General features: G+C 41.7%; 2 protein-coding genes across 3 annotated transcripts in view; both read left to right on the forward strand.

Moving 5' to 3' along the window:
* The window catches only part of afg2a (AAA ATPase AFG2A), a 108868-nt gene extending 104779 nt beyond the window's left edge, over positions 1 to 4089 (forward strand). The window contains exons 17-18 of one of the 2 annotated variants that reach the window (XM_014408562.3): positions 3637 to 3851; positions 3900 to 4089. In XM_014408562.3, the coding sequence (XP_014264048.2) occupies positions 3637 to 3816 (180 nt within the window). In that variant the 3' untranslated portion in view covers positions 3817 to 3851; positions 3900 to 4089. Of the gene's footprint in view, positions 1 to 3636 lie in introns of both variants that reach the window. The other variant, XM_076889797.1, reaches the window with a different exon arrangement.
* A 2021-nt stretch (positions 4090 to 6110) lies between these two features.
* On the forward strand, positions 6111 to 10275 carry spry1 (sprouty homolog 1, antagonist of FGF signaling (Drosophila)). Its single transcript, XM_004553704.2, has 2 exons — positions 6111 to 6719; positions 8247 to 10275. The coding sequence occupies exon 2, from the start codon at positions 8297 to 8299 to the stop codon at positions 9377 to 9379; it is 1083 nt and encodes a 360-aa protein (XP_004553761.1). The 5' UTR covers positions 6111 to 6719; positions 8247 to 8296; the 3' UTR covers positions 9380 to 10275.
* Positions 10276 to 27025: the final 16750 nt, after the last annotated feature.

Raw genomic sequence — 27025 nt, forward strand, 5'->3', positions numbered from 1 at the left:
ACTTTTCCAGCGACCCATGTTAAAGCTCTACAGTCAAAGAGGCACAGCTGACATTTTATTAAGGCGGAATGACTGTTTTAAGGATTCGGCACATTTTCGATGGTGGCGACACGGATACAGATGGGATTTCAAGCATAGGTTTTCCAGCTTGGCTAAAGTCTAACGTGTCCACCTTCAATTATACTAATTTTTTTTTTTTACATTTTATTTTTATTGTCCATTTTTCCATGTTCTTTCATCCTTACTCCGTTTTGTGCAAATTTAATTTCCTCTTGTTTGTGCATAGCAGCCTAACACTCTTGAACAGATTCATAAAGCTTGGTTTCAAAACGGCTTTCACGTAGGTAACGTGTCTGGTACTTTCCTTGACCCTGGTTGGTGGGGCTGGATGTAGGAATACAAATGGACAGCATATTTTGCTCAGATGTTAAACACTCGCTATTACCCTACCCTGCAGGCACCTACATAGTAAGTTCATGTGATACCAGATTAGCCTCTTGCAAGAACAGTGAAAGTAATTCTCTGGAAAATTCAGGAAATGTTTACCACCAGAAGAGTCATTTTTGAGTAATTTGTGCTCCAGGAAATCTGTAGGGAGCTGCTAATGAATGTGACTACAAAGTATAGATTAGTCTATCAACATTATTAATATGTGTGATTTAAAATCTTTTACCCGATGTGACTGTTCTGCAGTGGGCTATGTGAGTATTTGATATTTAACTGGTTATTTTTATTGCATTATTGCTCTGTTTTTGTTACATTTAATACATTCTGACTGTCTTTGGCAGTACAAATGAATCTAACTGAAAGTAGCTTACTTTGATAATAAAGTTTCACTTTAATTCTGACTAGAGTCAAGCCACTGATCAAGCCTTGCTGCTGAAAACGAGCAAATCTTTAAAAATAACCGTTGTTCATTTTTGTATTCATGATCAGTTTTTGGCAAACTCAGAGGGAGCCAATAAAGAATGAGGAAAAAGAGCCACTTGTAGCTCAAGAGTTGCTGGTTCCTGTCCTAAATTGCCAGATCTGAAAAACAGGCCAACTTTGGCGAATGTCCTGAGTTGATTCTTCTTCAATTGCCAATAATTCATGTATGAATACATGAATATAGATGGATACTGTCTACTATGGTCTTCGTTACAGTACACTTTTCTGCTGCCTTTAACCTGAACCCAGCAGGCAGATGAAGGACCTTACTGTACAAATTGTTACTTTACACAGTTTTTGCTTCGTCATCAAACCTCTTTGACTCAGACTTTTTGGGTCATTTTGAGTCAGCAAGTTTTACCACGTCTTCAAACTGAGAGGTCCTTGATGATTACTTTTTTTTTTCTCGCTTGCTTTGCCTTTATGACTGGCGACACGCCACCACCATGAAGACATCACCAGAGAGCAGCCACTGCAATGCATCAGCTTAGTCCTTTCCATATATTTAAGTGATTGCTGACATTATTTATGAAGGGAATGAAAAATAAAGTCTGCATTGCAATAACATTAAAAAAGAGAGATCTATAATTTATTTGGCCTGCCACAAGTCAGCACTCTTCGCCACCAAACCCCCTACGCACATCTCATTTCTGTGCATTTGCAGATTTCGCCTCCCTCCTCTTTTCCCTCTCAGTAGCACAGGGGGCCCATCTTTAGGGGGTGGTAGGTTGCTTTTTGGGGGTGTTTAGGGGTATCAAGGTAGTCCTGGAGGGGAGTCGGCGCAGGACTTTTGGCTCCGGCCTGGAAATGCCTTCACGTTTACAAACAAACTGGCTCTTTCGCTCACCCTGTTTGCCTTTGTGGCTTTAATTTTTTTTCAAGGCCTGTACAGGCAAACACACAGCAGGAAACACTGACTTGTTGATCGCCTTCACAGAACAGCTCATAAACCCAGCCAGTATGAATGTAAGGGGCCTGTGTGTGTGCGCACGCGCGTGCATGTATCGGTTGTGTACTTCAGAGGAGCGATATTTCCTCCTCCCCCTTCTTCTTCTTCTTCTTCTTCTTCTTTTTTTTCCTAATCAACCTAAGGAGTGTTATGGAAGTAAACAAGCAAATAATTATTAAGCATTGAATCATGCGATTGAGGAAGAGGAAAGCTAACATGTCCTTAAAGTCGAGTTTCACTGTAAATAAGAAATTACAGTTTGATTGTCCAGCCATGTTTGTCTGTTCCTGTTTATGGATGTTGCTTAGAAACAATACTAAATCACATTGTTCAACATGTGGCATCTTCTCACACTCTCTCTTTTGCCCTCTTCCCTGCTCGCTCGCTCAGCCGCTGTGCGTTTGTAAACATGCAACTGGGATACATGGCCTCATTGTTTTGCATCATTATTACTGACAGGCCTAAACGACTTGAATGATGGGAAGCCCTCATACAAAATTAACCCAGCCCCGTGTGTTTACTCTGCCTAAATCATGTTGCTCATTGGGTTGAAACAGAATGTGGGGGGAAATGGGCCTCACATCCTGACATCTGCAAAGCACCTGTCCTGAGCCATGCATGCTAGCAGGGCCAGAGCACATTCAGACAGCTATCTCCCCTCATTTTACTCTCATGCCTTGCAAAACGCCATGACTGTCATTTTGAAAAATGTGTTTCAAAATGTATTTTCTGCTAAATATTGAAGCCTACCTTACTAGGATGATGTCCTAAATGCATCATGGTGATATCAGCTGATTTAATGTATCCTTATCTTTACATGTAAGTGCATTTTCTCTGTCAGTCGATGCCTTTATCCATTTTTGAGTAATGCTCATTGTTTAAAAAACAAAAAAAGAAAATCAACTTGCATACCACCCAGCATGCATCATACTGTACTTGTAGGGGGGTGGCCAGTCTCTTCCCTGGACACATGCCTTGTTTTACCATTCATTATTAGACAGCTCTCCAGGATCACATGACTACCTGTCCCACTAACCTCCCACCAGACCTTATCAGTGGTTGTACAGCAATAGTTTCCTGCAAGGCTTTTCTAGTTGGAGGGAGTTGTGTAAGCTACACTGGCTGAGAACAAAGCTATGCTTCAACAAAAGGGAGGAGGCTGGCACTGCTGGGAAAGGTGCCTGGCCTTCATCAGCCATCGCCACCAATTCGGAAGTGAGTCACTCCTCTGGCGTGTGCAGAATCTCTCTCAAAGGTCACCTGCGCTGACTGCAGCACTCCTCCATGCCATTGCATAATTCCATCAGTACTGTAGCAACAAGGCTGCAGGAGAATGCCTGTATTTATATTTTAGACATGGCAGATCAGAAAAGTTGGACAAGCACTGAGAAGGAAAACTACACCAGGGAACTGCAGTGAAGCACATTTTATGAAATTAACTCACCATGGTTCATTGTTGTTTTGCAAATTAACTCTAAACTTGAAACAAAAAACAGTGTGTTCATCTTGTTTTTGTTCAAACTCTTCTTAAACACTCTCTCAGATTCTTCTTTTATATGTCATAAAAGATATGAGGTTTGATTTTCTTACTAAATTACTGCTCTGTTACTGAAGCACATCAACCTACATGACAACCTACAATCTATCATGACATCGATCAGCATCTAAATGTGCCCCCTCATATGATTCAGTGGTGCTCAGTGGATGGAGTGCTTTGCCTGACTGCTGACTGTAACTGTGTCTGTTTCCTGTCCCAGATAACTGCAGTATGTAGAGAGGCTGCCCTCCTGGCCCTGCAAGAGGACATCAAAGCTCGGCACATCGAAGCCAGACACTTTGAAAGTGCCCTGAACACTGTGAAGCCCCGAATCCCTGACTCTGTCATCCAGTCGTATATCAGCTATCAGCAGCAACACAGTGGCCTGTGTTTCTTCTGACCACACAGCTATGGAAAAAGTCAAAATTAGGATTTTCTTCTTTTTATTAGTTTGGAGTTGTGTATATGTGTTAACTGTACCAGTCTGCTTCATTACACAGTGTTAAATGTTTTCAAACCACAACGTTAGGCCAAAGAATCTCATCAGTTGTAAATCGCTGACTTTAAAATAAGACTCTGTTTTTATTGCAGCATTGACACTATTGCTTTATTTTTTGACTTTGAAGGATATGGTGTGCTGTCATGTTTGATCAAATAAAAATGATAATGTATTCATACTGTCATCGATCCACTTATTGTCTTTGGTTGCCTTATTTTAATCCCATATAACAGTGGTGAGCCAGTGTGGTAGTTTGCACTGTTAAAGACATCCAGCCGTGAATTTACAGCAGTATCAGCGTGCTGAGAAAACCCGTAAACTAACACGTCCCAAATCACGTTAAAGCAGTGCAGTCTTATAGATCTGATTGGATTTAAATACCTCCTATGCTCTGGTTTGTTGTAGCTTAACATTCACCTATAAATCTGCCCGTCCTACATGTTTCCAGTCCCACTTTGTGTAATTTATGAGTTGTGGCTCTTCTGGATTTTGAATAACTCCTCCAGTCAAATCACAGGTTTTTCTGCGTTTTCAGGACATGTTGGGTAAAGCTGCAATAAAATCTAAATTGGTAAAAACGTTGTCTAACTGATTATACAGTTGGTGGGCAGTGTGAGCCCTCTAATCAGAATATTCCACAGGCACATGGACATCTATGGAATTAAATAGCAGCATTAGACAAGGACCCCTGATGGTTCCTAAACCCCGAGTTTGGTGAACCGCTGCTCCGCATCCACGGGGAGAAAAAACAGCCGGGCTGGTATATTCATCACATCTACCCATGGAAAATCAACTAATTGCTGTAATCGTGAGATTTCCGTCCGCACTTCAGACCACTGAGAGCAGGGATCCAGGCGGCCATCTGTCGGTCTACCAGGGCTTTCTTTATCATCAAGAAGCTACATTTTTACATCGGGCCTGAAAAAAACAAACAACCTCTAAGTTATTATTGCACCGCGGAGTCACTTTTACACTCCGCAGGTCTTTTTGTTCGATTCTTTTTTTAAACATTTGCTGACCCGAAATGGCACTGGGGGTCATTCATCTATTGATTTTTCCATTTGAATAGGATAAATTGACTTTGTATTGAACTTCCTTTTCTCATGGATCCGGATGTAGCGCATCCGCGACACCAATCAAACCAGACAGTCAGGAACAGAGAAGAGGGGGGTGGCAGGAGTGAGGAGGGGAGCCTTTCCCCCCTGGCTGCAGGGCAGCTTTTTTCTTAAGGTGGTCTGAAGCTACAGCGCACACTGCCCCGCAAATCCCCACCCCACCGCTGCCCAAACAGAAATCAACACAGAACTCCTCTGATAGTGATTTCATATCAGAGAATCGTACAAACTGAACATTCATTGCCACACGTTGTGTTTCCTCTGATGACACGAGTTAGTGCGTAATGGGAACATTCCACAGAGGACAGAGGACATCCTGTTGATGCTTCCTCTGTGAGTTGTCTGTACAATGACACAGCTGTGTGGGCAGAAACTGGTTGGGCTCGAGTCTGTATTTAATTCACAGAGACTAATGAGTTAGATGTGTATGGATCCCTATTTCACAGCAGTGAACAGGTAGCTACAGAGCACAGACACGATGAAACTGCAGTTTAGGAGCTACTTTACTCAATATATGATTCTTTCTTATTTCTATAACAAACTTTTCTCTATTCGTATGAGGTTCCTTGACATGGAAAGATTTAACCTAATATAACCATATTTATTAAACTTATATTTCTCATCCAAACCCTATAATAATTACCTTTGATGTTGTTGTCGTTAATCTTACTCATATTTTCCTCTAAAATCCTATAAAAATATTTTTTGTGCCCAGTACAAATATATCAAATGCCCCTTTTGAAACAATATGCGGTTTATTTTTCAGCTTATAAGGACCATCGTGGTATTTGGGTGCACATTTTTCGAAACATGGACAAAAAATAAATAAATAAATCAGAAATTCTGAATCTACGTAAAGTGGTTTTCTTTCCTTTTTTTTGATGCGTGTGTATGGTACCAATAATGACAACTCAGCAATGTTATAAATAAATACGGCGTTTAATACGTCACTATTAGTCACATCACCCTCATTCACACCATTAATCATAACCCACAAGAACGGAAACTAGTATTTTTTTTCCTTCCCCTAACCCCCTCGTTGAGTCAACGTTTGCGTTTTTAAAAAGCCGTTCCACCTTAACCAGTGCACACATCTCTATCGCCCGGCCTTCCACATCTGCCCAATGAATCAGGAACGGATGCGATGTATCCTTTTTCAGCGGAGTGGCTGGCCAATGGGAGTTGGATTGTCGAGCAAACACTAAGCCCTGAGCCCCCATTCATCAGTGCTGAACAGGCCCGCAGAGCAGAAGAGAGCGCACCGCTGTCTGCAACATAACGACGCTTTTGCACAAGAGCGCAGATATCCCGCAACAATAACTAACAGCCAGAACTCAAATACAATTCTCAGCAGATACGCGAGGAGGAGCAACTTTTGGATATAAGCTCGCGCGTGTTTATTTATTTATTTTTTCCTCTCAGCCTTCTTCATCAGAGCTCCGCCGTGGATTTACTTTATCTTGGGACAGATGCACGCGTAACACACGCTGAACTTTTCAGTACGACTTAACCGAAAAAAATAAATAAAAAGGGAATAACGCAAAGGGATACATTCGCACTTGGATTAACAGACTGAATGTTATGCATTAGACCTCATAATCTACAGCTGGACATTGCCCCTTCCGTTTGGATGGAGTTTTGGTAGATTATTTGGTTGATGGATTCGACGCTATGGATGCTTGCATATAGGTATGCATTTTCTTAGTGATTTTACGCTTATTTTGCGCATTTTGCTTTGGTTTTAGGGCATTTGTTGCCCGATAGTAGGGCACGTAGCTACCTAGAAAGCGCCGCTGCAGCAATAAAGTCCAAATGTTTTGCTGTGCGCAAAGACTTTTCGTCTTATTTTCCATGTGTTCGCCATGAAATAAAGAATCCGCTGTGGGTTGAACTGATCGCGACTACTTGGTGAAGTTGATGGATTTCCACGCCAGTGTTGTTCCGAGGCTGTGCTGTAACAAACACCCCTCCCCCATGGCGGTTGTTTTCATTCATAAGTTTTGCCCGTCTTACGCGTCCTGTAATGTCTCTTCATCTCCGGCTCTGGTTTTTATAAGATCCTGTTTTTATTACTGCAAACAACGCCTTCTCATGTGAGCGCGTTCTGTGCATATGATCCTATTTAAAGTGCGCCATTTGACGGATAGACTATTAAATGTATAGATAAATATTTTTAATGTAGTTGAAACGTGAGTTTGTTTATGTGCAAAGCCGCAAAATCGATCTTTCTGCTTTGATTGTAGTAGTTTTTATTTTTATTTAATCGTTAATAGTTTTAAGGAGCCCTTCACGGGACACCTAGGCTTTATGTTTTTGTAAACTGTAAGTTTCGGCCTCCTGCAGGTCGGCTGTGCTTAATAACATCCCCAAAGACTCAAGTTCAAATTCCTAATCGTATTCCTATAATACGATATATATATATATATATATATATATATATATATATATATATATATAAAATGTGTGTGTGTGTGTGTGTGTTCATATTGACTTCAAAAATTGGGGGCTTCTCGGAACTGAAATAAGGTTTTAATCTGACGATTTTCGAGCGTTTTTTAACTGCCGTCTATATTTTGTCGGAACTTGATCTGACCTTAGTTTTTTAGCTCTACTTTTGTCCCCGTTTCCCTGAAATCCTTTTTGATGTAGTAATAGAATACTAAGTGAGGCAGCTCATTTAGTTCCCTTGGATAGTGTCCTCGTTTCGTCGCCGCGGTGCATTTAAATGTTAACTAGTCATACAAATGTAAATGAGCAGGGGAAGCATTTGTAGGGCCTGCTGAAGTTTAGATGTGTGCCTGTTGGGGAGGAAGGTACAAAAAGTCTTGTTAATAGTCAACTTTTTCCCGGGTTGCCTCACTTAACGGGCTCAAAAGTGACATATTGTCATGTTGACAGGGTGAAGACAGTTGGTCTGGATTAACTATAAAGACTTATTTATTTGTCATTAATTTATAAACACTGTTCAGCATCTTATGTTATAGCTGTGCAATAACTGCTATGGTATGCGTCAAGAATGTTTGTAATGATATATTAGTATTAGATTTTTATTAGTATTATTTCTGAATCCAAAAACACTTGGGATTGTGTTAACCCCTCTTCCATCAGGACTGTGTTTCCTAGAACAAGGATTTTTATTTTTTGCTTGACTGTTTCTGATCATATCTCCTGCCTCTTCCTTGTCTCTCCCCCCCCCCCCCCCCCCCCCCCCGGCAGGTTTTCCGATGCATGTCCACGGTGAATGTCGGAAGTGGTGATTCCCCCAGATGGAGCTCCAAAGTCAACATGGCCCTGGCGGTTCATTAGTGGTGATCCAACAGCCTTCCCTAGAGAGTCGGCAGAGGTCGGATTACGAGCGGGAGTTCCAGCATGCCGGCATTTTCTCTCTGGAACAAATCAAGGCCATCCGCTCTAGCAACGAGTACACTGAGGGACCCTCAGTGGTTCGGAGGCCCCCTGCACCCCGGATGGTCTCCAGACCCCATGAAAAGCAGGAGAGGACTCACGAGGTCATCCTCGTCAATGTGAACAACAATTATGAGCACCGGTCATCAGGTCACCACCATCATGCTGGGGGCAGTGTGTTGGTTGGGGGACAGCAGTATGGTGGGCCTCGGGCACCAGGGCTCAGCCGCTCTACTAGCACAGGAAGCGCCGCCAGCTCAGGGAGCAACAGCAGTGCCTCCTCTGAGCAGGGACTCTTGGCACGCTCACCCCCCACCAGACCTGGCATTAGCTTACAGCATCACCACCGAGTGGATCGGCCTGTTCGGACTCAGCCGAAGCCCAAGGCCCTTTTACAGCCCCAGCAGGGACCTCAATTTTACCAGCCTCCACTAGAGGCTCCACTCAAGCCCCAGGGCAAAGGGAAATCAGACTTTTCTGGCTCTGGCAACGAGGTGGTGGCTGCTGCTGGGCACCAGTTCATCTGCGAGCGCTGTGGGAAGTGCAAGTGCACCGACTGCACAGCACCCAGGAGCCTGCCTTCATGTCTGGCGTGTAATGGCCAGTGCCTCTGCTCTGCTGAGAGTGCACTGGAGCACGGCACGTGTATGTGCCTTGTTAAGGGCATCTTCTACCACTGCTCCAATGACGATGAGGGGGATTCATGTGCTGACCACCCCTGTTCACTGTCACGTTCCCACTGCTGCTCTCGCTTCCTGTGCATGGGATTAATGTCGGTACTCTTCCCCTGTCTGCTATGCTACCCACCTGTCAAGGGGTGTCTGAAGGCATGCCAGGGTTGCTATGACCGGGTTAAGAGACCTGGCTGTCGCTGCAAGAACTCCAACACTGTGTATTGTAAACTGGAGAGCTGGGCCCCACAGACCCAGGAAAAGCCTTCCTGATCGCTTCCCAAGGTCTCAGTGATTGCCTGTGCACAGGAGACTCTAGAAACGGATCTTATGATGACAATGATAATGATAGTCACAAATTAATGTTTATCAGACATTCTGAGCACCTCCCACCCACCTCCCCTCCTCGCTGCAGAACCCTAAGGAGCTAAGCAAAGGAGTAATGAAAACCACTCGATTATTTTTAGTTTTATTTTCTCTGGATCAGGACCATGTTTTTACAGACCAGTGTTTGCCTTAACTGTTTCTATGTCTATCCTCAGCTCCTCATTAACACTATTTTTTATATATATATGAAAAGTTTTTCTTCCGTTTTAGGTAGGCACTTTCCTCCGGGTCTGTGTGCCCGGTGGGATCTGCCTCTCACCAAATCTGTGAAGGACGATCTACTATAGGGCAATTATGTAGCTGTTACCTGGTATTCATAGCAAGCAGGTATGTTTGAGTTTATTGGTTGCTACCACACTAAAACCGTGGTTTCTATGCTCATTTTGCATTAACGAAAGCACATCCATCTCATAGTATTCTCCACTTGGATATGTTTCTCTCCTTCCACCCATCTGAACCTTTCATACACATTCTGTGGCATATTCTCCGATGTTTTTTGTTTTCCTTTTATCTTGTGTAAATTGTATGTTCAAAAATCCATAAGAGGAATTCTGGCTATTTTTTAAAAGAAAAAAATGTCTGTTAAACATTTTTTTTGTTAAAAAAAATATTTATTATGTGAAGCTCTATTATTTTATGATATTTATTGCAAGAGACAGTCTTAAATTTACTCATGTCTGAATATAACAAAATATCAAATACTTACTGAAAAATTAAAGGGTGGCACAAAAGAAAACTATGTTAACTTTAACGCAGAAAATATATTAATTAATGAAAAAATAGCACTGTCTGGTGTCTTGATTGCCCTGCTGAGAAGCAGTAACTAAATCTGATGGATGGCCGCTGGCTGATTTTTAAGGGAATGTGGGTCTGTTTCTTAAGTTGGGAGTTCAGTGGTGAACAGCAAATCACTGTTCCATGTGTGTATGCATGTGTGTGTGTGTGTGTTCACGCTGGGTGTGGAATTCCTGTTTTTTTTCTTTAAAGCTACAAGTAGAAACAGCTTGTAGCTCAAAATGTGACTGTTTACATTCTTGGAGGGCTTCTTTGCTGCGATTCTCCTCGGTAACCTTGAAAGCTAAACAATACAGGTCATTGACATGATTAGCCCCGAAGCTGCTAGCATCAACAGAGTCTCCACGTTTTCAGAGTGAGTTATGCTCACAGGAAGTAGCTCTCCCTCTAAACCCCCCTCTCGTCTCACCCGCCAACAAGTCACCACAAACTATGTACTGTAGTTTATTCCCTGGGCTTTAACGCAGCCAGATGGGGATGTTCCCAAACTCCCAAATGGTCTCCGCGCTGCAAACCCAAGAGTGTGTGCCATCAGATATGAGAGCGGTCATTACGAGTAGCCGGGGCCACCTGTTCAAAGATAATAAACCGGGGCTATCAATGCTGGGCTTTTATGGCATGGTTCCTGCACTAAAGGCAATGACAGGGGCCAATCCAGCCCCCACTGTGACCCGCAGTCCCCCATTTGGCCAGCTCTTTTTGTCAGTGAATTTATCACGTGGGAAGTCCACTGAACCCCTCCACCCCCACCACTGACACCCGCGCACTTCTCCACCTCCGGGCCCCCAAGAGATGAGATCATCACTTTGAGAGTTGGTTGGTCAGCCACAAATACCAGCAGCTGGGGAAACACAAAAGGTGAACAGGAAATTCTCTTGGACAAAGGAAAAAATATACAGCAGTTTAAATTTGGAGAGCTGCAGCGCTGGCGACAAAACAACACAACCGTGTCTATTATCAGCTACAAGTGATCGCAGTGGCCTTGGTTGCTGTTTGCAGCAGGCCTCGGATCTTTGGATTATTTAAAACGTCTTCAGCTAAAGTAAACTAGAACCCACTGTTAAAGCTCTGGCACTTTTAAGGAATAATTATTTAAGCGCTTTAAAGACGAGAAAAGTAATAGTAAACTCACTAGCATACAGTCTTATTTTAATCATAAGTTTACATGAAAAAACAAAACACAAAACATCCCTTCAAGTTGGTGGTGAGTACTCACCGGGCTTTTCTTGGTGGAATGTACCTTTTGTTGCTCTGAGTAGTTAGGATTAGCGATTTGTCAATTTCCTGTTACCTTTCACAGCTGCAATTTGAGCCCTGTTTGCTCCTGGCCCTTAGATGATAGCATACAATAGGAGGCCTCTTTTTTTTTTCAGGTTTCATTATCGTTCCTCACTATGGATGAGGGGGATGGAAAAGATCTACACTGTATTCAGAAGGCGGTGAACAGGAAGACAGTGTTTACTTGATATTTTCCAGCCTAAGCCAAATAAGGCAACAGATCCTACTCCCACCATTTTCAGAACTTGGCTCTGTTAAGTCCGCAACACGTCTCTTAAATCTCTGATCTAATCAGCTGAGGTGTCTAAAATAACATTCAAGGCCCATGAATGGCTTCTTTCACTTTTCAGTCATCCTGCCACGTGAACTGCTCCGTAACTGCGTCACATTTTACTCGTCACACGACTAGCACTCCATCGAGAAAAAAAAGATATGAATTCTGAGTCAGTATTAAGTAATTCAATGGCAAAAATGGTAACAACCACCACCCCTCCTCCTCCTCCCCTTCTTTGCACTTGTTTTAGAGTAAATTTAGCTGCTCCACACACCCACGTAATGCTATTTGGAGTTGTCAGGCTTGGCGGGTCCCAAGCTGCAGCTTTGGGTTTTTTTGGGGGCCATACAAGTGCAAACATGCATGACTACCAAGTGAGTCACGATGGAAGCTCCAACCCACACATCCTACTGGGACAGTCCTTTTCTTAGCCGGGGCACTGCTGCCGGCATGGTCACAGTGGAGCAGGATATACTCTATAAACAGTCATCCTCCTCCACAGCATTCATCACCAAAAGGCTTGCTTCAGCTTTCCTCTGCCTGCTCATCTGGTTTTCATTATTTCCCCTCATGGCATATAAATAGAAATTAGCAATCAAGGGAAATATGGGGGTGGTGGATGTTGGAGGGGAAGGCAGGTTTTTTGGACTTCAGCATGACGACCAAAGTTTATGGAAGTTATCTCCTCAGATATTTGGTTTTTGTTGATCTCAGAGTCCTGGATCGACATGTGAGAGGGTTGAAGTGTTTAGAAACTGCTCCAACATCCACACTCAGCCGCCGCAGGATTAAAATGACAAAAGAACGATATTAGGTATCCATAAAAGATTTCAGTGCAGGTCCCGATAAAGTCAGAATTACTAGAGTTTACTGTATCCAAACACGGGGAAAATACAGTATATTGTTGCAGTCAGATGAAAACCTTTCCAAAATATAAACATTTTAGTGCGCAGCAATGTTTTTGCTTTGACTGCCATGTAGTGCTGACGTGATAAAAAAAAAAAAAAAAGATTTGGAAGAAGTAATTTCTCACACAAAAACTTGTGGTTCTTTAATTTAACCTAAAATTCCCCAAGCTGAAGATGTGAACCTTTCAGCCAACAGATAGATATTAAAAAGCCAGAAAAAGAGACTTCTACTTAAAAAAAAATAACTGCAGTTACCCTGCTTGACCTCTATGTCCAGAAAGATTAGACAATACGACATTTTCTCATTTACCCCTTTGTTGCGCTTTGTCATTTATTTTCCAAATGACACATCCACCTGGGAGATTTGAAATTCACAAAGCAACGAGAGTAAATAGGCTTTTGTTTGATTGTGGCTACTACTTTAAAAATACACGTTAACATTTTAACATGGGACCACTTTGTCCAAACAAATAGTCCCCTAAACAGTTTCCTGTTTTGAGCAGCACACTTAAATGTTAATTCCCTGTTTCAAATTAAATCATAAGTCACAGTGACAACTGTATTAAATTCTGGGAAAGTTAAACCAAAATAATCCAATTAGCAAGAAAGACTCTTTTGTATTGTGTGGCACTACGTAAAACTACATTTAGATGCTGTTTTCTGTTGGTCAGATGACCAGTGCAGCACCTATTTAGCGGGCTCTTCCCTCATTGGGAGCTATAAAGGGCCTGTAGGTACAACCCAGTGTTTTATCAGGTGTTGGACTATTGAAGACGGATGTGTTTCATTGGGGTTTGAGCCCTTTTAAGCACTTGCTTCTGGGTATACACACACCCACAGGAACTTAATGTAACCCCCACCCCTTTAACTTAGTACGTGTCCGTGCAGCATCACAAGCCATCTGATGCCTCATTCTTAACCGAGCCTCCTTCCTGTCTCTTGTCTTTGTCTACTATTTTATGGACAAAGACCAGCTGGAGACAGTGATGTCTATCATGAAGGAGGAGGCTGATGGATCAATACAGTGTAATGCGCTTGGCAATCTTTCGGTGAGCTCCTTTTGAAATTAATGGTTGGCATAATTTTTGCTACAGACTTGCTCTTGATCAATGGTTCCTATTGACTCATCAGTATTCCAAGTGTTTGCAAAGTTAGCGCAAAAGCCTGTCTATTGGGGCCAGTTCTCACAGGCCCCAATAGACTCACTTGTGATTTTGTATTCCGCTCACTAATTAAATCAGCAGGGTGTTTGTCTCACTGTTGCTCTTATTGGAGACTGTTGTTAGAAACAGCAGTTGTCAACAGTCATTAGATCTGATCCCCAAATGTGCTCACAGCGATTCAAGAGATAATCAAAAGACTGTAGTTTATAGCCAGGGATATGTGAAAATGACAGCAACAGACAAGAATGATGAAGATCAGAACCTGCCTTACATAAAAATCACCTCCACAAATAAAAGATCACACCCTTGTTTCTCTTTTTACAGCCCCAGGGGACAATCTTGTGTGTTGCATTCCAGGCCCCCTACAAGCACGTTTGTTCTGTTTTTCCCTTTTGATAGCTCAAAAGAAGGCCAACAAAAAGCATCACACATGAACATCAAGTACATAGTTTGAAAGATAAATAGATTTGTGTGTATTTTTCTGCAAGGAAGAAGAGGAAGCTTGCTCTTTCTTTACCCCCCCCTTCCCTCCCCCCTTCTTTCTCTCCCTTTTTTTCAAGATTAGACTGCATCCAGACAGATGGTTCCCGTCTGCTGGCTTTTTTCAATTCACTTCCTCTCGTCACAGACAGCCTCTCTTCCCCCCTCTGTCCCCCCCTCCTCAACGGCTCCTCTGTTATGTGGCTGGAAATAATCTTTTATTGCCCAGTTGTTCGGAAGTGACCTTCTGCCCTTGATTAGATAGGGCCAAGTCCTATCACACGATTGTATTTGAGCTGGCGGGACAACCCCCACACCCCACACACACACCATTCATCCCCTCCCACAGCCCCATCCTTTACCCAACCCCCCATGCCTCTCATACTGCCAGGACCTTGGTGATCCTGTATGAGGGCACAACAATGGGGGGCTTTAGTCCCGTCCGGCTCTACTCGGCTGGGGGGGGCAATAGGGTGGGGGTCATGAGGGACTTTCATTTTTTTTTTCATCAGTCAACCAGTCACTGAGTGGAAGTTGCAGCCCCCTTGTCCCTCCCCCCTCCCCCCTAAAGCTTCCATTCCATCAGCAATACGATGGTTAACCTCCCAGTTGCCGGATGTTCACCCTTTGACCCTTAAAAAGCCTCTTCCTTCTTCCTTTCCCAATGACCCCCCCTCCCACCCTTATGAACCACTCCAGAGATAGGCTTTAAGCTCCTACACTATCAGTGGACCTTTGAGGCTGCTGTGTGGTCGACCAACAGGTGGGCTTGCTGAGATGTTTTGATCTTTGTGGAACTTGGGATCAGGCAGGTTTTGATCCCGTTTCTTAGAAATATCCAGTTCTAGTCTGAAGGAGATGAAAATCTACTAAAGCAAGCAGTAATCAGTGGTTTACACTCTGACACAGCAAATAAAAGTGAATGTTAAAACACAGGGATTAACAGACAGCCTCTTCCTCCTAGGACTGTCCAGCTCCCCCTGCGCTCAAGTTCAAGAAGGATAGGTAATGAGCAAAGACTGTTCTCTCATATTTGCTTTACATCTGCAATAACATCCACTAATAGTATTATAAATATTTGATGCAGACACAACATTTTGATGTTTGAAACGATTGTTTGAGCAGGTCTTAGGGAAATTTAGGAAATAAACAGGTGCTGATGGGTTTACACTCATAGAGCCCTGAGTGGTTTACAGTAAGTTATATTTTGTCAGGCTGTTTCCTTTGCTTAAATTTTTTTTTTTTGATATTTCAGTGACATTATTTAAAAGTGTGGAAACCTTATCAAACACTACAAATCCCTCCCACCCCTCAACCCCCTGAGTACAATTTAGGTAGTTTCCCAATATGAGACACAACATGTACCCACAACGCTGGCTCTTTTTCCACTGTGGTTGTGCTCTTCAATTGTTTAACCTCACAAAGTAGTTTAATTCGTTTCAACACAAGCCTAAACCACTTGGTTATTATGTTTTTTAAAGGAACAAATCTGAGAAAAAAATCAACTTGTGTTTTTTTTGTAAACTCCTTTTCTAATTTTAGTGGCAGTTTTATAGTCATGCCACAACTTCAGGTAAAAAGCAGCCCTTTTCTCTCTCTCTCTGCTGGCTTGTTTGTTTCTTGTGCTCTTGAGCTGTAAACCCATAACAAAAACCTCGGTGTCCAGTTTCATTTTGTGAACCAAAGCCAGGCTGTGAATAGAAGAAGAATAGACAGGAAGACAACTCTGATTACCTCTATAAAGGAGCTGACCTCACGTTCCTCTCTCTTCTACCCTGTCCTCCCTGTCTCTTGCAAAAAATACTTTACAACTGAACCATTTATCTCAAAGCTGAAATTCTAAGGTGTACAATATGTGCAGAAAACTTGATATTGAACTAAAATGAGTCAAATCCCTCCCCTTGTTTTTATGAACAGCATATTCAAACCCTTAAAAAGTGATATGTGACAGACAGTAGTGCTGCATCTAACCTTTCTAGAGGTGCAATCACAGCAGAACAGATTCCCACACCACTGTTTAAATCAATAGTTGCTCGTCAAAATAGATGATAGAAGATTTGCATTAAGTTCCTTTGAAATACTTCAAATAATTGCATTACTGACTGTTTACAGTCAGCCTATTACAGTGATCGAATCAAGCCCAATGGAAAGATTGAGGGCATCTGTTTGGCAGGGGTCCTGCACTCCTCCCTCATCTGCCTCCAGGGTCTCTAAACCCCAAATCCAGAGTGGGGGTTGGGGGTCTTAACAGGAAGCTGACGAACCCTCCCCTCCTTGAAGGGGTGGGGGAAAAGGGCCTCTAGATCAAAGAGCAATCACACAGAAATGGCTTATCTGTTGTTGATTTTAAGCTTAGGATAAAGCACTGGGTTCTAGAAATGTGTCAAGGATTTACAGAGCTGGACCACTGAAGCTCCCACTTTCATCAAGGCAATTTCTTTTTCCAGATCTCTGTGAATGTGGGGGGTGTTCATGCAGAGTGGTGAGGGTTGCTTTCAAGCAACAAATAAGTGCAGGTGAGAAAAAAAAAGGGTCAACAAACATGGCAAAAGCACAAAGTTTCCACACTGATAACCAAAATTTTGTTTTATCTGATTCTATCTTACAGGTTTGCATTCTTGTATGTATTAAAAAACCAGTAGACATCAATAATTTCAACTCCCATTCTGTCCAGTCTTTAACATTTCAATTTCAAACCCAGCAAGAGGTGTGATTCTATCTCCATGTGTTTCAATGGCACTATTATGCCAAAGGGGAAATTGGACCTGCAGGCCAGCCACTTTCTCTGCTGTAGATCTTATTAAGTATGTCTCTCCATAATACAACCCAGCTTGACTCTCCGAGACCACACCCCTTTAGAGAAGCAGACCTGTCAGTCACAATCCTTGCAAGGCTCTGAAATGGTTAACTATTGCATGATTGGCACCTAGCAGAACATATACAGGCTCTGTGGGAATATACAGAAATGCTGTTGTACCACCAGGAGAAATTCTTTTCCACCTCGCTGCCCAGCCAGATTGTTGTATGTGCAAGTGTTAAGTTGCAGATGGGCGAAGTTGGCTATTTTCTACACAAAGCAGTTTCAGTGTAGCAAAGCAAGACGGGATGTTGACCATTATATATTCAGAACCACAGTATGCAGATATGCAGTACTGCACACCATCCTGTGGAACAGATAAAACGCCTCAGTGGGTTCCAAACTCTCTTATTGGACCCAAATTTCCAAAGTAATTTTCCTTGCAACTTAAAATTGTTGTTGTAGACTACTGTGCAGGCCGGTCTGGTCGTTCCAGGTTTTAGGGGAGTAAATCAGCAGCAGATAATATGTTTCAGTTGGCTGTCCTGGCAGCACAGGGCCTCGGGAACGTTTGGCCCGATAAAAAAAAGGCAGTTTTAACATTTCATACTAAACTTTTCTTTCCAGAGTATTTTAGGACTCATGCTAATTTCCCTATTTGCCATATGTCATGTTGTGGCCTGCACTATCAGCTAGAAAAGCACAGCATATTTTTGGAAGACTGTGTTATGCAGATGTGTTGTGGTATCTTTCTTTTATCATAGATGTATGAAAACTGATTTCTGGTTTCTAACATTTACAGTTCATGGATCAAAAACAAAACAGACAAAGACACCTAGCAAAACCATTCTCACAGGTAATAACATTGCTTTTTTCTAACCAAGACAGACTTTAGCCAAATTTGGCACTACTTGATAAGCTATCAGATCGCAGGATTCACGTACAAACTGTAATGATATGGAAGCAGATGGCTGAAAATGTAACCAAAGCCAAGTGCCAGAAATTGAATTTCCTTGAATGGACCTAGCTACTGTGATGCTAACTGTGAATTTTGGACTCCTCATTATGAAGCCTCAACATCAAGCATCATATTTATTTTCTGGGGCCATAAGTGAAGAAACAAGTTATTAGCTAACATTAGCAAAGTTGGATGGTAAGCTGCAAGTGTGCATGTACAATGCACAGAGCAAGGCATCAGCTAGTTAGTGCTAAGTGTAAGACTACTAAAGTACTAGAATTTCATTCACCAATGGAAGTTGCATCCATGTTAAAATGCTCAGTCTAGCAGTGGAAATAACATGTTTACATCCTGTTACCAGAAATTATTTTGGTTTCTATAGATATCATCAGTTGTACTGAGGCTTTAGGCTATTGTTATTAGGGACCAGGTCACTTTGTGTGCTGCAAAAGTTGCTAGCTACCTTCCAGGCATCACCTCTGAGGCTAATTAATGCCACTGAACTGGACTTATTAACAATATTTTTGGTGTAGCAGTTTTAATACACAAGTCTGACAAATTTTATGGATTGTTGTATGATCGACTGTCCAAGAAGACCGTGCATCAGCAGCTAATTACACAGGTAGCAGCTTCTGTGTGATGCACTCATACATTCTAAAGATGACCTTGAAATATTGTCACTGCTGACTCCAAAAAAACGTGAAAATTGTACTCAACAAACCAGTGATTGGTGTCACAAGGATTGAGTTCCACAAATGTCTTTAAAATCTTGGATTTATAATAATCCTAAGCCCTACTTATACTTTTTGTTCCCTTGGGAATCAGTGAAAAGCAGATGGAAAGCTTGTTCCGCAGGGGCCTATAGTGCTCTTTCTTCTTCATCTGCATCTGTTCCAGGGTCCTGCTCAGGAGATGGCCAACTGTGGAGGCTGTGTGAGAAGTTGAAAGGAAACTTCAGTTGCCCTGCGAATCTCGCACCATCACTCAGGATGAATCAAAAGAAGAACACTTTGGTCAAATAAAGGGAAAGCGAGAGAGGAAGAGAGTGAACGAAAAAGTGAAACCAGCTGTCTGGAAGTGCCTCATCATTACGACAGCACAACGCTCACAACCACGTTCAAGTTTAGGCACAATCAAATGCTCAATTAGCTTTTACAGGAATATCAGAGATGTTCAGCCAAGGTTGATTTTTGAGGGGAGTCAGGGGCCTGAGTCAGACAGCTCGCTTGTATTTGTGTCTTTAAAAAAAAAATATATAGGTATATGAGGTGTAGCTAGTGTAGACAACAAAGGCTCCCTCTAATTCTTTCCCTTCCCGAGGGGGTCGAGAAAATACTGCGCCCACATCAAGCCTCCAGACGTACCCCCACCGTGCTATACAGGTGCAACTTTAAACGAGCTCACACTAAAGGAAGGCTGGATGCCTGCAGTTAAAAAAAAATAAATGCTTCTATGTCTCCTCTTTATGTTTTTTCCCCTCACTTTTCTCTTTATGGGATCACTTTTATGTCAAGGAAATATTTTTGTTGCATCTGATGCCAAGTTAATATGAGTCTGACATATGCATTCCCGGACAGTAGTTAATTTGAGTTGACATGCAACAGATATTAAGGAATGCAAAAGTCAGATTCGTATTAACCTGGCATCAGATGCAATAAAATGCTTTCCATAACCTTAAGACAAAGGATAAATATTATAAAGGAATATAAAGAAATAACTCTGAAATGATAGCTGACAATAAAAAAATGCTGGTTTGCAGTTATTTTGTTATTTTTAGTTATTTTATATAACTCTTGGACACTGAGCTGTATTGCTGTAGGAAAATTGAAAATCAGAAAAAAAGATGCAGAAAGAACATTTTATTTCCCCAAAATATTGTGCAGGACTGAACTTGACCCACAAGTAGACATTCAAGAGCTGAACACTAAACAGAGACACAAAAAACGGTCTTCTACAAGTGCTCTTCATCACGCTTTCCTCAGATCTGTGGACGTGCTGGTTGATGATGTCAGTCATGCTGCTCTAAGTTATTCTTTGGACTTTATGACTCCGTCTGCAATCCACGATCCAAGCTGCAGATAACAAAGTTGTTATGTTGCCATTAAAGTGGCAAGTAAATTTTCCTGACTAGATGAAATTGAGCTCGAATGCTAAAGGTTTCTGCTTTTCTCTGACTCTGTACCAGACATGTCGACCTGGTATTGACCCAAATAGGTCTATAAACCAGATAAGTTATCTTGCATCCTCAGGAAGTACACCTTACCAAAGCTATAAGACTTTACAGGTCCTAAAAGTGAGTAACATTGCAGAAGTCATGAAATGAAAGCCAATTTTGCCTTGACACCTGTGATTATAAATATCAATATTATGCTGACAGAATGATTTACTTCTGTTAGTGTTTTTCCAGAAGATATTAGGAGTAAGTTCAGATGAATGTATCTTAAAAGACCCCCACGATTTTTTCTGGTTTGGTACTTTTGCAGTTTGTAATCCTTAATCAACAACAGGAATACAGAGTAAAATTAAAATGTAAAGAATATAATAAAACATAACTTGTTTTTGGAGCTATGATCACATGTTAAATTCAGAATTTGTTTGTTTTTTCTCAACGATCATGATTTATATATAAGTACTTATTTCATGTTAGTTTAACTTATTTAGCAGTTCACTATTTTCCAGACGGGAAGCACAGTTGACAACTGGACTTGGATGTTAATGAGACCGGCTAATCAATGGTCAGCTAATTATTCAAACAAAGGTCACGCTCCCTGCAGAGGAAGTGCACCACTATCATCAATCTGGTCTGAAGGGCTTGCATGAGAAAGGAGCTAGAGGTCGTGGGCGGGGTTAAAATTTACTGCACTGTAGGTGTCAAACAGTGCATTCAGCCTAGTATCTGCATGTCAATAGAGCCTGCTTGTTGACATGTTATGTTCCACTTCCACATAAGCCTCTTGTAGTGTTTTGGTAATGTATCATTCCTTCTTTTCCCCCATTTTGACTTCCCTTCCTCTGTTTTGATCAACTTTACAGTCTGATTCAGGAGAAAGAAAGGGAGGGGGGTCTGCTGGTATAGGACTGGGTGACTGGAACGGTGGCGTGAAGGAGGAGGAAGACAAGGGGGGCAAGACACATTGAGTTTGCCCAGTCAGGCAGAACGATCGACAGGAAGCCAGGCAGGAAGGAAGATGAGTCTCTACCCATGAAATGCCATTGTTTATGTGATGTGACTTGAAGCAGCCAAAAGTGACTGATGGTGGGCTCCTCTGCTGCTCTGGCCCACTTCGTAGTGGCTCTAAACACTCAGCCTGCAGATGGAAAATACAAAAAAGGAGTTTCATGTTTTTATTTTTTCAAATGCTGCAAAAAGTCTTTTATTTTCCCCTTGGTAAACCTACCTCACTGAGTTGACCCAACAGAATGTAGAAGTACTTCTGATTGCACAGGTGAATGTGTATGTACAGTTTGGCCTCACAGTGCGTTGCATGAGAATAATGAGAATTGTGTGTGTCCTATAAAGAAATAATGAAGAAAAAAAATCCTGTAAAAGCCAGTAAGACTAAAATATGAAATCTCAAATTCAAAGCATATGCCTTCTGAAATGTTTTAAACTTTGGAACTAAATTTTGCAGCATTGCTTGACCCACTAATGACCCCAGCTGTTTTACTAAGTAGGCCATTGGCAGCATGAAGACCACCACTACAAGTCCAGTTATTATTATAATTTTTTAAACCAGGATTTGAATGAAATCGTTTTCTTTCATTTGAGAAATATGAAAAGTCAAACCTATCATCTAAAAAGGTTCAAACTTTTCTTGTTTTGGTTAATATTTTGTATTCATATGCATTACTTGAACTTCTCTACTCCCTGATCAATTCGTCCAAAACACAGCACAGTCAGGCCCTTTGCACCTTTTACCAAATCGAATAGCTTCTTCTTCAAAAAGTGACGCTCCATTGGTTTACATAGATCAAAAACAGCATCGTGTGTATTTGAAAACAGGAAGCACAAACATTTTATTCTACAATCAGTTTCTAAAGTGACTGAAAGACCACTTGTTTCCTGTGGAGATTAGTGATGAAGGACATTAACCTGAAATTGCTTCACAAGGTTATTTCACTGGGAGTAGTGGTTTTTATCTATCAACAGCCAACCTCATTGGGATTCTTTGTTTTCCCAGTGATGTCTTTAAGCCTGTAACAGTTTCACCTGTTGATGATTTCAAAATGGAAAAGAAATTGACTCCAGATAGTTAATCTTTCCAGTTATTTCCAGCTTTCAAGATCTCAGAGACAGCTTGAAGAATGACTGCACCTGCGATACTGCAAGACGTTTAAGAAAGTTGCACTCAGTCGTGTACAACAACAAACAAACCAATACAAACTTTTGTTACTGTTTAACAGAAGACATGCAAATATTGTATGTTTACAGGGGTGAGGAAGTTCACCTAGGCCTTCACCTGGACTGTGACAAGAGGATGAACTCTCCTGGTTTCCATCTGCTCACCAATCCACCTTGGGAATGTTCTTTTGGCTCCATCAGCGCTTGGCCTCATCCTGCCTGACTGAAGATCAGCCAGATAATGTTATCTCCTGACCAATCAGATGCCTGGATCCCTACCTCATCCCACAGGTAGGCTTTCCAACAGATGAGCCTGTAGAAAGAGCACTGCTTTTATTAAGAGCCAACCAATAGGAGAGTCGAGATGTGATCCAGCATTAAAACCGGGCCAACCTGTGTTTTGTGGTGTTTGCTGAGGTAATGCTGTGTGAGGATAGCATGTCAGTGTGCATACAGCTCAGTTTTCTTTTCAGTGCTGTGCATTTTGATTATACCAGTGCTGTTCTGAATTTGTTTACAGAGCTGTATCTGCTTTGAAATATCTGCTTTTGTAGGTTCTATTACCTAATCTAAGCTGCGTTTGAATTACAGATCAAAAGATACTATAATTTCATTATTACATTAGCTTTTTTTGGGTTAGGTCCCAAAATCAGCAGCTGAATCCAAAGAATTTCCTGTAATTACGTGTAAGCAACCGCTCAAAACACGCAGATCATTATTAAAAAGCACGTCTGATTTTGTATTAGCAACATTGGTGATTTTAGCTGGTTTTCTAGTCTCTTCTTCTGAGCTTTGCTTTTGATAGTGTGTTGTATCTTGAGAGTTTGAGAAAGATCCACTTTGTCTTGCTTGTTTGAATGTTCTTCCCCCCCTTGCTTTGTCCAGTATTGTGCAGCCTCTCCATCTGGCACCCAAGCAGTATAAAACATCATAAAAAGTATTTGCTAATAATATTTCACCCAGGTCACTCTTGCGAAACACTAACCATTGCAGTTTGCTGTAAAGTATTGGACTCTACTCTTTGGAACTGCAGTGAGAACCTCCCTCCCTCCTCTGTACTACCGCCATTACCTTTCTTGTCCTCCTCCTCCTACCTCTGTGTTCAGTGGGGACCAAACAGACTGCTTGTGTTTGTTTCCCCTCTGGTCTTTCCTGATTACGCGACCAGGCAAATTCCGGTTGGCTCTAATCTCGCTGTTAGACAGCCACTGCATTAACTACAAAACCCATTTGACACACATGCTTCCACTTTTCCGTTTGTTGCCTCCCCCTGAAGTCTGCTTAATTCGTACAATTTCGCCTTCATTAGGTTGCATTTCAAGCTGCGGGGCACAGGTAATGTGAAGCATTTCCCCCTTCAAATTGTAGGCCCAAGCTTTGGTTGCTAGGAAGTGGAAGAGCCTCAATTGCAGCCATTTCCTTGCCAGTGTACCGAAAGGTCCTATTACAGCGTTTAGGTCAGGGCAATTGGTGTCATTACAGGCAGCCAACTTCCCTCCACCAAAGTAATGAATTAGCCCAAGCTATTTGGTCTGTATGATTGCAGTTACCAGGGGAGATGAGTATGAAGTGGGGGGATAATTATGGCATGTATCCCTGAGCGGATGTGTGCCGGTGTGGGCCAACCACGAGGGCGGTTTCCACACTTGTGTAATGGCTTAATGTAGCTGCTGACAGGCAGCTGAGCAACATGGAAAGGTGCTACTGTGCTCTGCTTGTGGACTGTGACTGACATGCCAAACCATGCCAGCCTGTTTTAAACCCGCGGATCATTTACTTTAAATGACTCAGCGCACCATCCAAGAGTCATTTCTGCTCAAAAATGTTCATAAGGGATGAATAAAGTTAAGTGGCTGTAATTGTTTACAGAACTTTTTTTTAAAGGTAATTTGTATGGTAATAGAGGGTAACTCTATATTATCAGTTGAGTATAAATTGTGCTCAAACTTAATTAAGAGCTTCAGGTCTTTACAAGCTGTTGAGACAGGCAAGGAAACCATTAACTCTTGGAACACTGATAAATTACCTCCACAATAAAACAATAGTGAACTTTGATTGCATGGGCCATTCATAAAAAAGCAGTGAAAACAATAACCGGGAGGCGCTATTTCATTTTACACGGGCAATTCTGAAGGGGAGGAGGAAAGCATAAGTGCTAAATATGCATTTTGTAATACTTAAAAATAAAGAAAAATATCACATGAAAAATAAGCTTTAAGAAATTTGTTTTAAAAAATAGAAGGGCTGAAATGCAGGTTTTTGCAGCTCAAAGTGGAATAGCAAGTGCCATGCACGGGAGGTGGGTGGAGGGGTGGTTTGGGGGCGAGTGGGGTGTGGCGGGGGGGCCTTGTTTTCTCAATGGGAAGTCGAGCGCTGCAATAGGAACCCTGCCAAAAAAAGGCTTCACCAGACAAAGAGACCGGTAGGAAATAATGCTGGTCGAGGCTTGTTGGGCCATCTATGGGCTTCTTTCCAAGCCGCTGTAACCAGCTATAAGTCTTTTATGGGGACACCTCTGAACAGGGGGCCCCACCAAGGACAGGAACTTTTACATTTCTGCTTGAATGAGACCTCAGCCAGAGGCTGAGTTCAAAGTGCACTTTCTAGTCATTTGATTTAACTACTGTGTATTTGATAGGCCGGCAGTGAGGCACATGACCTGAGGTTACACTCTCTGATTTTCAGTCCTTTTTTAAGAGTCCAGTCCGGTGGAGGGGGGAATGGGACACAAAGCATTGTAAAATGTGATAGTGTTTGTGTACACACACACACACACACACACACACACACACACACACACACACACACACACACACACACACACACACACACTCTCATGCACATGCACATTTAATTTCTGGCTCTCAACCATTCCCTCTGATTTCCCTCTCCATCCTGCAGATCATATCTCATGTCAGCAAAAACAGAAAAAGTGCAGCCTGATTATTTCTCAATACAAGCACTGTGTGTCTGCTGCATCCATACGGCTGTCGTCATGTAACTCACAAAGTTTCCCTTTACTAATCGTGAAAATAAAAATAAATCTTGCTTTTCACAAACGTTGTTTTTGCACTGCAACAACAACAAGGTAATTTTTAAAAGACACTGTTTTATTTATAATTTTTCTTTAAATGCTACTCCCACTTTTAGCTACAGATAGATAATGTCTTTGCAGAAAAGTCCAAACTTATCCACAGAACCCCTTGAATCCAACCCGACTCTTTTTACACAGACTCTTCGTATCACAAGCCCACCATGGTTTTGATCAACAGATGAAAGAAATTCGGATTTACTTATAAAAAAAAGCTTAATGCTCCAGCATAGTAGTTTTCCTCTGTGGAACGGGCCATTTGCAAAGCAGCTATGTATCTCGCAAGCGATCAACACTAAGCCAAACTTTCTTCCTGTCTCTGCTGGTAAGCCACTGTTGGTGGTATCCTGCCAAATGGCACCAAAGCAATGGAGTCTGCACAACGCCACCTGGTGGTCCTTGACTGGTTTTAGGATTTGGCCAGAACTGTGTCATCATCAACACCCATTCACCTATAATGAATAGTTTTCAAAAGCAGTTTCTACTGAAGACAAAAAAAAAAAATCCTGGGAACCTTCTGACATGTTTAAAAAGTTTTCTTTCTGTTGATTATGATAAAAATACAGTTATTATAAATAAGTATATTTTTTAATCATACACATATCTGCCTATTTATTAAGTACACCTGTAAAATGTGCCCCTAATGTAAAACAATAGCTCTGCAATAAATTAAAAGTTTTTTTAATTAAGTTTTTGCTGATCTATGTTTACTATTGTGTAGTTGAGGTGTTCCCATGTTTAATCCACCCCATTAATGTGCACGAATGCAGCACTTATCCATGGGGCACTGGTGCTGTAGTTCTTATTACAATTATCCAAATCCAAATCCTATTTTTTCTTATTTTTTTCTTACTGGTCTGGTATGTACAATCATTACTAATAATCTAAAATAATCTGAACATAAAATCACTGGACTCTTCTGGTGCTAAAAGCACATTTGGACCAATTCTAGTTATCATAAGACCCTCCCATCCTCTGCTCCAAATACACTGAATCAAAATTAATTATTCAAGTCAAGCTTGACTTTGTGTCTTCCTAACTGCAGCCTGTAATGGATGGTGTCTTGTGAAGGTTAAGTCATAATTCAGTGTGCGACGGAGAATTTCTCCTTCCACCTTTAGAAAAGTGCATGAGGTTAGTTTGACAGCTTGATGGATGGTATTTTCTGTACACACTGGTTGTGGAATAAGATGATTTCATGTGGTTGTGAGGCCATGTTGTTATTGTTGCTTTGGAGTGCTGCAGCAATTAGTACAGTCACCCATTACATTCACTATATGATAGGGCTGCAGAGTGTCTAAGTGGGTGTGTGCATGTGAAAAAGAGTATGTGAGTGTTTCTAGACGTGAATGTCAAACCTCACAGGACATAATTTTAAAACCGCACTTGTAGTTTCACAAGTGTACTTTGGCAAATGTTATAAATGACAAGTGAAATATGCGCTTA

Source organism: Maylandia zebra, linkage group LG2 (genome assembly GCF_041146795.1).
Source record: "Maylandia zebra isolate NMK-2024a linkage group LG2, Mzebra_GT3a, whole genome shotgun sequence".
NCBI lineage: Eukaryota > Metazoa > Chordata > Actinopteri > Cichliformes > Cichlidae > Maylandia > Maylandia zebra.

Bases quoted from the DNA above. Each gene is read 5' to 3' on its own strand.
- spry1 (XM_004553704.2), top strand. From the start codon at position 8,297: ATGGAGCTCCAAAGTCAACATGGCCCTGGCGGTTCATTAGTGGTGATC.